General features: G+C 38.9%; 1 protein-coding gene across 1 annotated transcript in view; it reads left to right on the top strand.

The window, feature by feature from the left end:
• Nucleotides 1-62: 62 nt before the first annotated feature.
• LOC115314045 (nose resistant to fluoxetine protein 6) overlaps nucleotides 63-18,106 on the top strand; it is a 30,036-nt gene continuing 11,992 nt past the window's right edge. The window contains exons 1-7 of the mRNA XM_042292904.1: nucleotides 63-109; nucleotides 6,841-6,932; nucleotides 9,379-9,552; nucleotides 10,951-11,044; nucleotides 12,680-12,766; nucleotides 15,374-15,539; nucleotides 16,895-16,977. Coding sequence (XP_042148838.1) covers nucleotides 63-109; nucleotides 6,841-6,932; nucleotides 9,379-9,552; nucleotides 10,951-11,044; nucleotides 12,680-12,766; nucleotides 15,374-15,539; nucleotides 16,895-16,977 — 743 coding nt within the window. The remainder of the gene's footprint in view (nucleotides 110-6,840; nucleotides 6,933-9,378; nucleotides 9,553-10,950; nucleotides 11,045-12,679; nucleotides 12,767-15,373; nucleotides 15,540-16,894; nucleotides 16,978-18,106) is intronic.

The raw sequence follows: 18,106 nt of genomic DNA, 5'->3' as shown, positions 1-18,106 counted from the left end.
CGACGAGCTTATATTGTCCACACACTGTTCATATAATAAAGCAACCATTACACATTATCAAAATGGGTGGTTCTCAGAAGCACCCGTACGTTCTGCAGAAGAACAGATGGTGAATCGCGAACCAGCTATAAGCGTGTACTTAGTCTACGAAACGATAGCAGGCCAGGTTGGGACATTAGGATGACCACGACCTGGTGCCCAGTCTACTTATATACCATTTCTACACCAAGTAAAGAGGTTTAGGACGACCTTTGAACAAGCCAAACTTATTCGTAAGCTTTTCTCGGCGAATCAAATGTGTGACAAATAAATTTGAGAAACATACCCGTAAGTGTACCGTTCTAGATACATAAAACCTGTCATAGTTTTTTGCGATTGTCAGAATATAGGCTCAAAACAAACAGTCTTCTCATCGTATAAAACTAATTCCTGATAGATCCATAGAAAATAATAGAACACAAAACAAACTCTGGTACAGTGTACACAAAATATATTTAGCATCAGAGGTACTTAAAGACAATAAAAGAAGCTACTTATATTTCCGCTCGTACAAAAGCTTTAGCATAAAAGTATGAATAATACAGAAAGTTTGACTTTCTGGCACTAACAACTGCTTTAAAATATTAGCTTCTCGGCCAGATATTAGTATGCGATTCACGCTCGACTGTTCACATTATTGAAGGCCGGGATAACAGAAGGGGAAGCTGCAAATATCAGCCTTTAGGCACAATTCCAAAGCCCGGCTGAAGCATTAAATTTTAGGGGAAGCACAATTGCTATAAGATCGTGCAGGGACTGGGCGCGACCGAGGAAGGCCACCTTCCTGTAGAGATATGGTTATGCGCAGCTACAAACACGCAGGCGACCGCGCGTGGCCGGAAAGGAAAGGTGCGTCGTTCCTGCTTCGAGAAGATGCGCGGACGAGAGGATTGTATCTGCAAGACCTCGAATTATATCACACCGGTGACTGAAATATCACAAGGCCTATATTAAATGGAAGTGTTTCATTTTCGTTTTATTTTATTAATGTGAAAATACCACCAGCTTCACTCCATGATCTATAATAATTTTAGTTATTACAAAAATTTAAAAAAAAATATTCAAGCAACGCGATCAAAATAAAAAAAAAATCTTGCTAATGTGCACCTCTATAGCTTCTGCAAAAGTATCAAAATTCAAGTATGACTACGCCATATGGTAGTGCATTCCGCTCCTCAACTGCCTGCGAAATTAAATATTATCTTAAACCGTTGCTGTTGAGATTTTTTTTTGTATTTTCGTTAATAATTTATTAACAAAAGAAGAGACAATTTTTTATGTGGCATTATAAAAGAGTAAAGCGCTTTCAATTTGGCAGTTTTTGATTTTGTTCGTAACGCTTGAAGGTGACCTCTTTTAACTACTGCAGTGGGTAACGTTTCCATATTTTATAAATTTTATATAAAATTTATAAAATAAACCAGACTTTAGAAAATATTACAGAAAGCATGAGGCTGGCAACTTTGATAATATCGATATTATGCTAATACAGATGTGACAAACATTTACTGTCACATGAATGAGATAAAGAAAATAGAGACGATATAATATTTGTAATTTGCTTGTGTTGGTTTTAATTGAAAAAAATGTGGTTAATATTTAATGATTACCCTTAGGTTCCCTCTTACTGAATTACTGTGCTTGTGAAGATAATTCTTTAAATATTTTAAAAACGCACATAAATAGAGTTTTCATTAGATTTGCTATTTAAGCATACCTAAACGCATACACTTAGGAAATTCAAAGTCATGGTCCCCGACGCCAGGATTATTGTAAAATAAAACACTTCTTTGGCATTCCGGAGAACTAAACGCACGCGTAGTAATTCATCATGTGCTTGATTCTCATTTCGAATAATATTTACACCACCTCGACGATTGTTTTTTCTTCTGAAATGACGTCCTTGTGCACCTCCCCGTTATATTTAAAGAAGTACGTCCTCGTGAATATATGAATTTTTCAATCGCAATAAGTTATGTGGAACGGCATAACTACACAGATTCCCGCACAATATTCCTTTAATTGTCTATAAAGGAATATATTGAAACCATACAACAAACGCAAATAAATGAGTTGAAGTCAGACACCAACCCGAGAGTAAAGGCGCAGAAGGTTTGAATAAAGATTACAAGGTTCCAAAAGTATTTCGGTATATATTACGCGAATAAAAAATGCAAATGGCACCCAATATCTAGTATATATTAAAACGAATCTAAAATAAAAAAGAAAAAAAAAAACGCTAGAAGAAAGTTGTGACCAACCGAACCAGAGAAGTTTCTAAAAAGCGATCTCTTTCTAGAATTGAATGAACTCCGTGGTGATGGGCTGTTAATTCTTTTGTTTGTTTCGCGCACCCAAAGTTGTCTCATTACGAATCTTCATTTGACCTCAAGCTGGACCGCAACTGTCGCCACGCTCAGGTGGAACCAATCGTCACGGTGACAAAATTGTATCGTCACGGCGCTTGTCTTTCTGGGTTGCCATCGCCGGTTCGATCAGTTACGCAAAATATATACAATGAAGATCGCGGCGCATTAACATAGCATGATTGGTTTAGTCGATGAACGTAAACGCGGATATGCCACGATCACTTTGATGATGCGCTTTTGGCATTGCTTGATTGGGTCCATCGGATTGTAGCCAACGCGACTTTATGGTCTTGCGGCTGTGACCGGACTGATGTGGAACCAATCATAGATCCCCTGCGAAAATCACAGTTTGTGAGCGACCATCTTTGTCTGCCTGGCTGTGGAGCGCTTTCTGAGCGTGCGCTGTAGCTCATGGTATGCGGCATATCAGACGCTGCGCATACGTCCACAGCTCAGTAACTCGGCATTTCTCGCCCGGGTAATAAGCGATGCAAAGGTTTATAGGGTTGTATATGAGGGGGTTGTGGGGATATTTATACAGCGTGTAGTTGGTCAGCCATTAAAGTTGCGACGAGTCACACGCTGTAGATGAGCAATTTAGCCAGAGCAGTACAACCGCTAGCCTGGGGACTTTGACGTGCGCCACGCAGTAGTGATAGGGTTGTATACAAGTAGAAGCTCGGATCGAATTGTGTCCCGACATTCATTGGCTTCGAAGTGCTACAGCAGCTCGCTGCGTACCGTACCGGCTATAGTTGCACCATTGAAGGTAGGAATGATGTTGTTCTACATGATTAAAAACCGCATGTCAGCGGTTTCGGAATAGTGGTTCGCACCGAATTTCGCAGCGTCATCCCTAGCTTCAGCACTGTTAAATGAACTAGCCGTCTTGGCTTTTCTTGCATTGTCAAGGCTATGGATGACGCAGCGCTATTTGATTCGAATCAGCACTCCCACAACCCTACCGCATTTGCAGGCGCCTACACAGTACCTTATCTTTTTACAAATTACGTCATGCAGATACTCCAGTCACTAATTTATCGAGTGCGCCTCGTGTAATTAGAGATACAGTAAATGTCTCATATGGCCTATTCTGAACCGGGCACTAACATTGACGAGCAACCCGGAAGGCCCACTACGCTCCCTGAGGCAGCCGCGAATATGAGGGATGTGTAAGGACGATTCTTAAGTCAATATGACTATGTTTGGGATGTTCTCCCACGAGTTTTGAGCAACCACGAGGGAGTCATAGGTATGAACAAAATACATTTTCGCCAAATTGCTAAAGCACCAACGAGAATAGTTGGAATGCCGGTACACTTGCTGCGCGGTGTACCTTTATTTGTACATACGATTTGTGGTAAATTACCGAAATATTCAGTAAACGAACGCACGAGTAAAATGCCATTTGTTTGAGATTTTATATTAGAACATTAACTGTTAAAGACGCCAATGCGTGCAACACGTGTAACCACATTTTCAACATCCGCTAGCGTGATTTAGCCTGAGATCTACTCAGATCTCGATCGCGAAGACTTAATAATTGAAATATTTTCTGCGATGGCCGTTTGCAGGGTGTAAAGTATGCATATGTCATGAGATGTGTTGAACCTTGATCACAGTCAGTATTTAAGCTACGATAAAATCTTGAGAATAAATAGGCACCACGGATGTAAACTATTGCAACAGTTGATTCGAACCTCGCAAATATTGAAATACGTCTTTTGTTATTTTCTGTTCCCAGTCACTTTTTTTTTAAATTAAAAATAACTAGCTAGCCTATGTTTTGCGAGCGTTGTCAAATACATAATTTGGTGTAAGATAAAAAAGTCAGTGATAGTGAACAAAACTACTCCCTTGGACGGACTCCTATCTTGCGCCTTACGTACTACTATGATTGCAGGGTGAAGTTTGAAGGTGCACTTTAAAACACTGTCATACTGCCAAGAAATCAGTTTTACTTGAATTAAACTACTGCGAAAGAAAGTTCTATCGAGCAAACCCGTCGACGCAAGTAATGGGGTAAATATTAACCGGCGTAATTGGCGTAGACTACGGGCGGCATTGGGCAGAGCCTCCCGCGGGCTATGAGCCTTACCGAGACGCTGTTTACGTGCCATGTAACGAGCTTCTAGTAGCGGCATGTAAACAAATAACGCACACAGCGCCGGAAACATGGCCATATACATACGCTGTAAAATGTACCCCATAAAATAAACTAGTGATAATTGCCGGTGTAAAAAAATTGCGCGGAAAAGCACCCCCCCCCCCCCCCCCTACCCCCGGAGAACTTCTCAGCCTGCCTCCCTTGGGAAAATGGAAAGTCTACGCCGTTGACCGGCGTCCTACAAAATTTGAAGGAAAGAATATTTTGGAGACTTTAAACGATCCTAAGTTTTGGTGACGCAACGCCTTCATAAGTTCGCTGATCGTAGAACGCCTTCTATAATTGAAGGCGGAAAATTATAAAAATGAGCGCCTCTCCCCGCAATGGGAGCTTGCATGTCGTGGTTAACAATAAATTTGATAATATTATTCATGACACACAGCTATTCGATTCGAGCAACAATTCGCGCACGCGCGCGCGCATGAAAAATGGTAACAATTCAAAATCAACAAAAAATACGCTAAGCGAAAAAAGAGAAAAGGCTATATTCACCGAGAATAATAACGGTAGCGATTGTAGACTCTTGCAGTATAAGATGCGCGTAAGAAGCCAAACCCGCTGCACCGGCTCCTTCCCTTCATGATTCATTGGCTGCGCAACCTCCGTGGTGTTATCAGAGGTAGAAACCAGGCGTAATATGCTTTGTTTCATTTTAAGTATGATCGCAGACGACACTAAACACCAGTGGAATTGACCAAGCAGCAACAAAAGTGCATTGTCAAGGCGCCTATTTTCTTTTGGCGTCTGCTATCAGCGAGAAAACTTATCGCGTACATAGAATCAGCAGAGAACAAACGCCACTATACTGCTACTAAAAAGAAAAATCTTTATTTTTGTGGTACGTAGTGTAAAGAGGAGCAATATAAACCTTTTTCTTTTAACAGTGAAAGCATATTTGAATCTTTGACCCAATGTAGTAGAGCACTATGATGAAGATTTTGCGCCGCTTGGTTTCTCCGTCGAATTATTGCGTCCGTTGCAATAAAACTTAAAAAAAAGAAGTATGAAATTGTTATTGCATTCAGATATTGCGGTAAGCGAACTGCGGTACTTTCCGAAACTCCGGTACGAACTGCGCATATAAGAGTATTCTGCGGTGGCGCATGCGCAGTTTGAACTATTGCTATTGATTTCGAACTATTGCATGCGCAAAAACGGTTCCCTAAAACTTTCTAATAACAAAACAATGGAAACCCTGAACACCTCCAGCCGTCTCTGTGCTACAATCTGCAGAAACTTGGATTTTGCTTGTCTCTCTAAGGGAGGCTATCACTTCGTAGTTGAAATTAGCAATGCATGTTTTTTTGTTTGTTTTAACCCCAACGAGATGATTTAAAGATTTCTTACTGAGGATGGGAAATCGGCCTCACACAGTAAAACGAATTCGAAAAGGTTCTTAAAAAAAAAGGAGTTACGGGGGACTTCTAAAGTATTTTTATCACGTGAATAAAAACATAACGTTCATTTTCCCCGAATATTTAATCAAACGTGAAAAAAACACAAAAAAACATCTGACCAGTCGTTACGTCATACTACGATCATTTCGCCTCCAAACGCGCGTCACTCATGTGGAAAGCGCGCGCAATTGCAAGGTTGCCAGGCATATTTCCCCGCACTGACACGAGCCTGGCGTCTTTTTTTTCCGCATTTTACTCAAAATGGCGAGAGTGCGCGTGAATAGCTTTAATACAAGCTGAAGATTCTGAAACCCCTGATATGACGTCACGCTCCGGGAGGGAAGGCTTCTGCAGTATTTTGCAAATAATTTGCTGCAGCCTTCGTGCACCAAATTGAAGAAAAAATACGGCAACCGTGATCGCGAGTGTCACATGAGTACAATTTCTGTGTTTTTTTTTTTCAAATAAAAAACCGCTTCACTTTTCTTTAAGTGAAAGACATTCCAGTTTAAAACGATTTCTTGAGCTCGATACTAGGACAAATGAAAAAAAAAAGTAATTTTTTTACAGGGGTAGAAAAAACAGACATACGCATGTCTAACTCAGCAAGTGTTTTCATTTAATTACCCTCCTCTTATAAACATATTTGTGTATTTGTGTGAATAACGAGTTATCAAAATGTATGTGTACATAAAAAGTGATTTAATAAAACCATTACTTAAGTTATACAGCTTGTGTGACCCAGTTTCCTTTTCTAGCCCTTTCAAAATGTTTTCCTACTGCCCCATCTAGTTGAAAGCGGTCATTGTAAAGTTATCGACGACAAGGCCTATTGTCCCTGCAAACTACGTTTTTCTTTCTTTCACAGGGGATTCCTCGGAACACTCGTATCTATCGTGGCTTTGGCAACAGTTTGCGATATGTACTTCACATGGAAGAAACCAAAGGACGTCACTAGGCGTAGGTAGAAAGCGGATATCTTTCCCAGAATGCAAAGACATAAGACGGAGGCGTAGGTATAACTAAGAGGAAAAGAAAACCCTTGGTGAAAACAGCAACAACGGACACTTTATTTTGTTGTTGCTGTTTTCACCAAGGGTTTTCTTTTCTTCTCAGTTATATATATATATATATATATATATATATATATATGTGTATATATATATATATATATATATATATATATATATATATATATATATATATATAAAACATTAATTTACTTAATTCAACACGAGGACTTTCTAACCTTGGTACCTAAATAAAATATCTATTATTAAATAAATATTTTATGTTGACGCAGAATATGTTTTAATCAAACCAAAATCTAGTCTTGTATGATCGCAAATATTATTTCGATAAGATGTCAATAATATATTATTTCTTGCCTTCTAAATCTGTTTTGATATATGTAAAAATGATTTTGAATTAGGAATGACCAAGAAAGCCTAACATTGTAAAATGCTTAGCGTAGTGGAGAACAAATCTATTTTCGAGGTAGAGATTGCTGTTATCCCCAGTACAAGACTCCGAAGTATAACGTCAAGTTTATTTGCGGACCCTTTTTTGTTTTTTACGTCAATATTTTTTTTAATTAATAGAATGGTCAACGTTAGCCAAAAAACTTCTGCGATATACGAAAACAAGCTAATTTATTATTCTTACTTATTGACCAGGATTCATGTTTGTTTAATTTAACTGAAGGCAGGAAACGTACACGATTGGTTACTTTGACAACTTTTCTGATACAGTCATTCATCACAAGGAGAACATGTTTTAGATTTTTGTTATGATTGAGGCACATAAAAGCCAAGAGGCGCCAAAGTACAGCCAGGTTTTATTTCTTTAACAATAATGTCGATATGCTGGTGCTAAGAGGCCACTCAAGGGCCAGAGGTAGGCTTTACCGCTAAGTATTTTGGATTTCGCCTGGCCTCTTTGTGCCCTAGTTTCCAAGTAAAAGCGATAATTATTTTTATTGCTGGTTGTTAAGTCGACAAATGGCACTCGCGAAACAAGTGCAGATTTAAGTTTAGCTGCCTGATTGTTGCTGGTCATCATTGTGTCTCAGTGGCCCCACCAATGAGAAAATTATGCTTAAGTTCTGGTTTTACAACTGCCAACTAACATCTTTTCCTCCTTCTAACATTTTGTCGTTTATTTACTGAATGCATGGAAAGCGAGTGTTTGGAATTTATCTGGCTAATTTGGGCCAAGACTAAGTGCATTAATCCTAGTTAGATCCTTCGAGCAAAACCTTCTTAGGTCCGAAGAAGACCCTATAGATGGCCAAAGTTGGTCCGAGATGGATTTTTAGAGCGGAGCTCTTGGGCCTGTTTCCGCGTATAGTGGCGTCGGTGTCGCCGTCGTTGTCGGCGTAACTGAGCGCGTTGCATTATGGGACGTCAGAGACCTATACACCCAGTTAATTCCCCGCTAAATTTAGCGAAAAAACTGAATTGGTGTGTAGGTTTGGGACTTCTCATAATGCAAGGCTCCGCATTTAGTTTCCCCTCTAAATTTAGCGGTAAAACTGACGTCACATGACCTCAACACAAATTCAGTTTCCCCGCTAAATTTAGCTGTGAATTGAATTGGTGATGGAGATTACGTGAGGCTAATTTTTCCGCTAAATCTAGCGGAGAAACTGAATTTTCTTTTAGGTGACGTGGCACGAAGTGATGCGACTTCATTTTCCCCGCTAAGTTTAGAGGGGAAAATGAATTCATATTAAGGTCACGTGGAGTAAATGTTCCAGCTGAATTAAGAGGGGAACTGTTGGAGGATGGAATGGTATGGATGAGGAGGAGGGGGGGGTATGGAGGAGGAAAAGTAGGTGAGGCTACGGAGGCGGAGGAGGGAAAAGTACGGAAGAGGAGGAGGGTAGGATACAGAAGAGGAGGGTACGAATGAGGAAGAGGACACGGAAAAGGAGGAGGGTGTAGAACCAGCATGTGAGGAGTGTGATTTATATTTGTACATGTATGTATTTTTTTTTTTCATAGGGGCCGACGGACAAGCTCGGTTTTCTCTCCTAACCTGCGAGGGGAGCCAAGTTGGGGCAAGGTGAAAAGTGGAGAGGATATAGGAAGGGGAAAGGCGGGGAAAGTGGAAAGTTTGAAGTGTACGTCGGCCTTTAAATTGTTTAGCATGGTATGTCGCAAAATCAAAATTCTTGAAGAGCTACGCTCTAATTTCGCGTTACAAAGATTTATAAAGGTCTTTCTTTTTTTGCTTTCCCTTTGGCTTTACACGCAGCTAAGGGATCTTACCATTTTTTCGGACTAAATAAAATACATTTAAGTAGTCATACTACTATATATTGTGATTAGTAAGTAATATATGGAGTAAAAAAATACGTGATAAATTTTAACCGCTCTTCACTCTTTTTTTTTCCCGAACGCAGCGAGATGGGTTTACTACGTCAGCCTACTCTCTATCCCAAGCAACACGCACCTTTTGTTGGTGGTTCCAAGGAGTGGAGATTCATACTTCTACAGATTCCTGCATGGAATGCGGTTCTTCAGCATATTTTGGGTTGTACTTGGACACGCCTATATGCCTGTTCCTCCACTTAGCAGTAGGTGCAACGGGTCATTCATTCATGATTTCAAGTTTTCGATTTAAATTTATTTCATTTCACTTTATAATAGTATATAATCCGTGTTTGAACACATAGACTTAAATAAGTATTGAGTTCTATAATAAAATAAAAAATGACAATTCAGCAGACAAGTAGGCGAAGACACAGTGAAGCTCATTCAATTTTTGTCCGTAGTTATTTCGTCAAGCTGGCTAACATCAGCTTAGAATAATAAAGTTTTAAGTACCAAAAAACGAGTGTGTACTTGAGGAGAATTTACACACAAAAGAATAAGTACATACGGCGTAGCACAGAAAGCGACCGGGAGATTGTGTGCCTCTAAACCGTCTGGAACTGTCTAAGGAATTTCCTAACACGTGCTGCCATGGTAACGTTAGTGTTTGCCGAAGACTCGTTCAGGCATTACCACGATTAAACGATTATTATTAAAACGGAAATATATTTTTATAAACTGATGAATTCCATTCCGCTGCAATCTTTATTAATTCTCTATCGCTGGGTAGCTTAAAAGAACGCAAAAGCAACTCGTACGAACAACCGATTTAATGAGAAGTGAAGAAAACATAAATAATCGAAGCCTGTAGTCCCCAAAGTCGTGTAAGGCATCAGATTGAATTTGAAGTCCTTGTATCTTTATTGACCTGAAACTGACTCTGTACTAAAAATTTTTTTGAAAAGCGAAAACACTGGGGTGAATATGCCTTTACCCACTCTTTGATGTTCAGTCGGTCATTGCTACGCGCATGTGAATGATATGGGGAAAAACAACGTTTATTATTGCTCATCCCTTTAGCCTGACCACGATTACAGAAAAGGTACTCTAAATAATGTAATCAAATCTTAGGGTGGCAATTTTTATGAAGGCGGAGGCCATGATCTGCGCACAAGTTGATGCGCGCGGGACGGGTCTTTCAAGATATATGTGTGACTTGATTTCCTAATTTCCTAACTTAAAATGGCTGCGCCAATTTATTTATTTTTTGTTGGTTAGTTTTAACATATGTTTGAATTTTGTAAACCCAACTTTGTTCCGCCCTTGAGGTGCATGGTAGCCGTGAGAATTACTATTTATATATTCTGTGTATGCTTTTATTTTTATTGCTCATCTTCTTGAGGATCACTCCAATCATATAAGTAATAATAATATGCTTTTTTTTAAATCTGTCTTTACACCCACATGCATTTTTAAATTATTTGTAAAAGCTTCATGATCATGTGTGTTCTATTGTAGTAGCAATATAGTTCGCAAAATTAGAAGTCAAGGACGTTTAATTAGTTATTTCATATGTGTAAGTGTGAAATCTTAGAAAGCTAATTCGCGAAAGTTTTTCTTTTTATTTGAACGGGCGCTGAATTATTAAATTTCCCTTTCAGGTCGTCCAGTCAATACGTATAACTTTGGAGATCGGTGGGAGTTTTGCATTGTAACAGCTGCCTATCTGAGTGTGGACACTCTGTTCTTTATCAGGTCAGTGTAACATGGTTGTAACTGCTCTTCGCCAAACGATGCTTTACATTTATTTTCGCATGTAAAATCAGTCATCCTTTGCGACACTAATAATTGAATAACATAAAATGTGGCTTTTCCTGAAGTCGGGTAAATGTGAAAATAGCATTTTGTTCCGTTCACTGGTTCCGGTCTATGAAGTGTTCAGTGTCGTTAAAAAGACTTCTGGAAACATCGATTTCAAGATACAAATGCAGTTCTTTGTATGCAGGTGCTTCTAAATGAATTCTTCATTCTGTCTTTTAATGAGAACAAGGTTATTTTACAATTAATTCTTAAGCCATGTAGGCAAACACAATCGGGACGCAACATTCCTAAACGCAATAGTTACATAAAAATATTGAAAATATTTCAGTTAGCATATAGGGGCATGATAAGCTTCTTCCAATATTATATAAACAAGCTAATGATAGTTCAACACCCCTCAGATTGTACACAGCACGTTCAGAAGAAGAAACAAAAACAATGTTTGCAGATTAGCGTTCATCAAGCACCCAATTCAAAACGACAGACGCAGGCAACGACGGTAACCAATATTAACATTGTTGACTCGCCTTAAGTGATGAGAAGTGCTTACGTGTTAACCCTTTAGCGCCTCATTTTCTTAAGTATATTATATCTGTCACTTATTGTCCTTCTGCGCTAAAATGTATGGCTGCAGACAGTTGACGACTGATATAGGCTCTGCAAGTCTTTACTTTTCAACCTCTGCACATTTGGTGCCTTGAAAACAGTCTTAGCGACGTGTTCTTCACGACTTGTTATACACCACATGAACATCCCTTAGGAAGCTTATACTTGTAACTCCACGGGAGGCAACGCCGCCCGGCGTAAAAGGCGCGTAGTCAAGAGAGGGAGCTTATGTCTACCCAAATATTAAACGAAAACTGTTGCGGACTGTAATTAGCGAAGAGGAGTAGAAGCAGCAAAGAGTTTGAGTTTTTATTATGCCCATATTCAAAAATCGTAGACAGATGAAGGAAGAGAGAACCAGTGCCTTTTTCGTGTGTAGATGTTTTAATATTTGTTTTAAAGCGAGCACTCAGTAAAAGGTAAGGCGATGCTATATTGGCACTCCAAGCCTCGTGGGGTCACTGCGTGATTGAACAAGTTTCAGTGGCGCATCATCTGAAAGAACAATAGAAAACCGACTACACTCGTTTTAAGGGAGGTTATTTCAGAAGAATTGCAAAAAAAGGAAATGAAGGCTTTTTTTTTGTGACACACGTTTAGTCGTATTTTTGTATGTAGTACTCTATTGCTTACGTATATATTGCCACCAAAATAATATACATAGTGTTGCATCTTGGAACCATTTAAGAAAACATTCTTGAGATTCAGCATTTTTAAATAGCTATTTAATGGCCGTTTTTAATGTTATTTAATATGAGTCGCTCACTGCTGAGGACTAAAACAACCGGGGAAGAATATTTACGAGAGGATTGAATAAAATGAAGGATTCCACACTTCACTTACTTCACAGAAATCCAAGATAAAAGAGGAACAAAATAAAGCAACTAGCAGCGAAAACAAGAAAAAAAACATTTCGGCTATGAAGTTTAGCTTTAAATGGCCCATGTCTTGTTTTTATTTCAGTGGCTTTCTTCTAGTCTACAACATCGCGAAGGAAGAAAGGAGCTCAATTTCAGCAGGTGTAATTTATATAATTCGTCGATTTATTCGGTAAGTTAGAAGCTCGAATAAACCTTTTTTTCTATTTCACCTCAAAATGTTCTTTTTTTGTTTCTCATAGCATTACAAACTTACTTGTATTTTCGTCAATTCCAAACTACGTTGACTTGTAAGAGATGAAAAAAAAAAGAAGAGATTTGTCTTAGTATTCGTGTGATGGGTACAACTAAACAGAAGGCTAAGTGTGTCATTTTAAAGGCTGGGAGTTTCGGGCATTCCTCTGGTATTTATATTTTGCTAGTGAATAATGTTTTCTCGTGGAAATCGTGCTTGCTGGTAAAGTTACGGTGTTAGAGGAGAATTACATAACTGACGAGGAAAGGAAGACACATATCTCCAACTGCATGTTTGGAGAGAAAGGTAAAAACACAACTGCCCCAAAGACAGGCTCCAAAAAAGTACTACCAAGTTCGCACCTTGCAAACAGGTCAGCGTCTACTCAATCCCACTGGGGTGCGAATCACGGTACATTGGTCAGACAGGACCAATGTACAGCCTGAGGGGGCAAGCCAACGAAGCTTGTCACTCATCCGTCCATAGCTTCAATCCAATAGCCCAGCAAGTCGGCGCATGCCCGTCCTGCGAACCGGAGTGTACCGCCACCACCGCGGTTGCAATTCATAGGTCGAGATACGGGCGAGAGATAATCGAAGCCGTTGCCAAGCGCCATTCTTCGCAAAACATTGGATCTTTATCTCTCTGTCTCTCTGACGCGGACGTGGCCTTTCTTCGTTCAAGACCACAACAGGCGTAGTCGCCTTCTAACAAATTCCCACGTCATTTCATCATTTCTCGAGGTCACATTCGTTATTCTGCTTCCCCCTCGTTATCAAACCTCCCTGGCTCCAGCCGTCGCCGCGACTTCCGTGGGACCCACCGGCTCAAAAACTTGTTTCTCTCTCTCTCCACCTCCCATTTTCTTTCCTTTTCTTTTCTTCTTAACCCCTTCAACTCAGCGCGACGATAGTTGCGGAAGCGAAGGATTATGTCAATTAATTTACGCTGCGTGTTTGAGAAATGTGTCGTCCTGTTCTCGTCATTTATCTAATTCTCTTTGAACAGCGCAGATAATGTTGATCACTTTTCTAGAAATATTTTTACTTTTGAAAACTCAAATAAGCGTTCAATATTTTTGTAGTAGATGACACGTTAAGGATGGAGGAGATGCATTGCCCACGAACGTCATATTCACACGACAAGTCACTTCACTGCGGAGAAAATAGTAAATTTTTGTTCTGCGATGTAGTGTTCCTACTGATCTGGAGAGCGTTAAAACAGCTGAAGATTGTGAGGGTCATCATCGTGCGAATATACCTGTAAGTCCTCGCGCGACACACAAAAAAGGGACGGGAAATTTTCGGTCTTAACGGACGTGTTTCACAGCAAAATACAATGGTGACTTTGTTTTACTTGGTCTTCATGTGCTTGGAAGGCGAAAACATTGCTTGTCTCTTACACTTCACGAGACTGATAATTACGACGAGATTTGGCAAGGGTACCACGATTCACAAACGAATGAATGCTGCAATGAAGCCGTCATTCCAGTGGGCATTCACCATGTATTACCTTTATAAGAATCATAGTGTAAGTAAACCACATTGATAGTTGAGGTATCCCTTGAGCAGGTCTCAAGGAGCGGAGGACTTTGATGATGATGACCGCAGCATATTCGCGCCGCGCCCCTTAAGTCACGGTCAATTCCTCCAAAGAAATGTGATACCCCAATGACCTGGCGGCTTAAATAGATATATAAACTTAAAACAAAACGAGGCCAACTGCTTTGGGAGGCCAGGTGGCGGCATCTAAGCCAAATATTCGTCAAGCCGCTATCTCAAACTGTGCGCTTTCCTAGCATTCATTTTAATAAAAAAAAACACAACGCAAAAACATTACATAAATAAAAAAAAATCGTCGTTGTAACTGACAACCTTTTAGCATGCCTGAAGTACACTCTAAGGGCGCCCACAATCTTAAATTTTGATTTGATGGATAGTAAGCTTAGGTAAACATTGGCTGATAAACATTCAGGTAACGTCATTTGGTCAACATATTGCAGATAGTCACCACCGGAAGCGTCACATTCTCACATATTTTCACGATTATGCAGTGCGTAGTTTATGCAGGCCGAAAAACGGGGTCAATTTCATCGATCGAACCCTGTAGCTATATGGGGTGGGTGGGTAATTTACACAATGCGGGGCAACATCGACCTGTATATTGTTATCTAGATAACACACCAGCAAGTACACTACCTGGCGCTGGTACGGTACTTGCGCATACCAAAACCTGCTAATGCGACATTTCAAAGGAGGATTCCACGGGCTGTGCGCGCAAGATTTTGCTCCTTATGCTCCATGCTGTCAACATTTGTACGCTCAGCCACCATTACACCTCAACCCCAAATGTAAAAGATAAGAATTTTCACAAACCCACGAACAACTAACAACATCTATATGCCGCTTTGAACTTTGTAGTTTTATTAAGAAAGGAAGTATCGGGAAACATATAGTTTTGTAAACTACGTGAAACTTATCCACTGCAAGACGACGTTACAGAATTAGTCCTTAACTTAGTCAAGTTTTCTTCCCTCTCTTGCAGCATTACGGTACCCCTGTTCTTCATTATCATGTGCTTCTATATTGTGCCCCTGCTTCTCATGGGACCCAACACTGCCGAGCTCTACGAGAAGTTTTACGCTGACGTGCGTCACAATTGGTGGGCACTCCTGGTTCAAGGACGAAATGCTATACAGGTCCCAGATACTGTGAGTGAAATAAACTGGAAATAAACACACTACATAAAATTAGTTTGCTAACACAGGTATAAATTAAACTTAGTGATTTGGTAGATAAGACAATATAACGAAAGGTATTATTTCTTGGAGGTGTCACTGTCTAACATAAATGAGTGCAGTTTGCCTGGGTTCCCATTATATTTGCAAAATATTTATATTTATAGATTTCATTTGCTCACATTATATTAATATTGCCAAGGTATGGTCTAGCTGGTTGTTAATGTCTTAAGTATGTTGCGGTAAGTCAGGAGTATTTTATAAAAAATTTGTTTGAATATATTAGAACATTGTTGAAAGAAAACCAAACCTCCCTCGTATGCAATCTCATAATATGCCGGAAAATTCGAAATAATATCATTAAAACGCTTTGAATTTAGTAGGATGATGCTTTGTGTGACGTCTTAATACGAATGCAGTGTAAGTTGAGAAGGAATGTTGGCGCATGGTAGCTAGAGCTGATGTTTTCATTAAAGGTTTATTAGAGTGATTGAAAACAATGAGTGAGATGTTAAGTCTGTTTCTGTTTCAATAAGCAAGTCAAAATATAAATCTCGGAAAGCCTCAACCCTAGCGCCATCCGCAGACACACAAAGCATTATGATTGTCGCCGATAATATCGTAGAGCCACAAGAAAACTCAGTCTAAAATCTGTTCGAAACTCTCCATACCCTCCACAAGAACACGTCCAGAACAGTTCGCCACCAAACTTTTTCATATTAATGGCGAGAGACACGTTTGCCGGAAATTTATTTAACAACTTGACCTTGACGCTTCTTACATTAATTTTATTGTAGCCCTGGTCGCGCATGTTTAGCTTCAAATTGACGCTGATTACTGGAATTGTATTTGCGACTTGACGGATATCTTTAATAAGGGCATTTTCTAAGTGTGGCATCTACCGTAATATATCGATAGAAGAGAAGCATACGAGTGCAGGAAATCAGTGTCTGAGTGCGAAATTTGAATGTTTATTCGTTTCATATTGATATTGTACCAAAAATAACACAGCCTTGAAGTTTCAACTATACCAATAGAATCCAGTATTTATTAAAATTTATGCTTTTAACTTGGAGGCAAGAATGTGTGCCGGTGACTGTCTTGCGTGATTGAAATTTGACGCCGTTTATTAGCATGTGTTCCAATTCAAACATCTTGATACATTTTTTATTAATAGATTGACATGTACTTTTTTACATTATGTACAATTTGTTCTTATTTGAAATGTGATAGGATATTATATGCCGATTCTATTCTAAGAGCTTTCTACATATTATGAACTTTTCCACTTCAGTGTAATAAAATAGTGTTTGATGTTTCACTTTCAGGGTATTTTGTGGCACCTTTGGTATCTCTCAGCTGACTTCCAGCTCTTCATTATCGCACTACCTGTTATAATCATTTTTAAAAGGCAAGTCTTCTGAAAATAACAAACTTACATCCGTGACACTGTCTTTTGTTAAACTAACTATATATAATATACATATATAATTTTTTCTTCACTATTAAGGAACACTAAAATAATAAATTAATTGTACAAATTTCGAAAAGAACCTAAAAACTAAAAAAGGGGTAACAATGATTTTTAGAGCCTTAACAAGATTTGATCTGGTTGAACAACCATGTTACAAATCCGGATATACCATTATTATTCTAGTCATTTCCAATATTTCTCGTAAAATGTGTACATTTTTAGATATATTTACTTAATATTACTACGTTAAAGTAAAAAGCACGATTCAAATTTCTCGAAGGAGCAATTGCTGCTTCTAAGGTTTTTGTCTCAGAACAGAACGACATTCTTAAATTATATGTGTGTGGTGGAATGTTATCATCCAATGCACTAACCTTGGTATTAAGATCTTAGGTTGTTTAGGACTTATTAAAGGAAAACAAAAAGCAGTCGACGTTGGGTATTTGCAAACTGTGTTACATAATTAAAACACAAAGCATCTTGGAAGTGGCGACGAGTCAACTTTGAAAAAGTATGACGTTTAAGTGTAGGAATTATCTTCAGCAAAGAAATGGTTTTATACGTTCTCGGAGTTTCCCCGGGGTGTTTCACTGAAATAGTGCATTCCCAAAGTGGATAGATTTACAATTTCGGTTGTGTATTGAAAACCACTAGAAATCCAAGTTCGCTCGGGATGTAAAATTAGTTTTCATAAATTTATATTCTATTTGTTCTTCTTAATATAGAAATCTCCACAATATATCCAATTCCAATATTTTAGTTAGTGAGATTATCCTACAACAATGAACTGTCTTGAAAATAATTTTTAATATATTCATTTGTTGGGTAATAAACAAACGTCTTTCCTTCGCGAGCTTTAAACTAAAAAAAAAGTATTTGGCACATTGCTTCTTGGCATGTGGTGAAGGCAGCTTATTCATATTTCATAAACAATGTGCAAATAAAAAAGCATTTGTCCACGGGCCCCATACTAATCGAAATTGAAAAAAAAAAAAAACAACTAAGCTTTTGCCTCGTGAGATATATCCTTCGTAAAACGTTGGAGTTTGGTTATATTTTGGGACTT

The sequence above is a fragment of the Ixodes scapularis genome, unplaced genomic scaffold, assembly GCF_016920785.2.
Source record: "Ixodes scapularis isolate PalLabHiFi unplaced genomic scaffold, ASM1692078v2 PGA_scaffold3__209_contigs__length_174095766, whole genome shotgun sequence".
Lineage (NCBI taxonomy): Eukaryota > Metazoa > Arthropoda > Arachnida > Ixodida > Ixodidae > Ixodes > Ixodes scapularis.
Note: the sequence above shows the minus strand (reverse complement) of the source record. Positions and strands in the feature narration are given on the sequence as shown.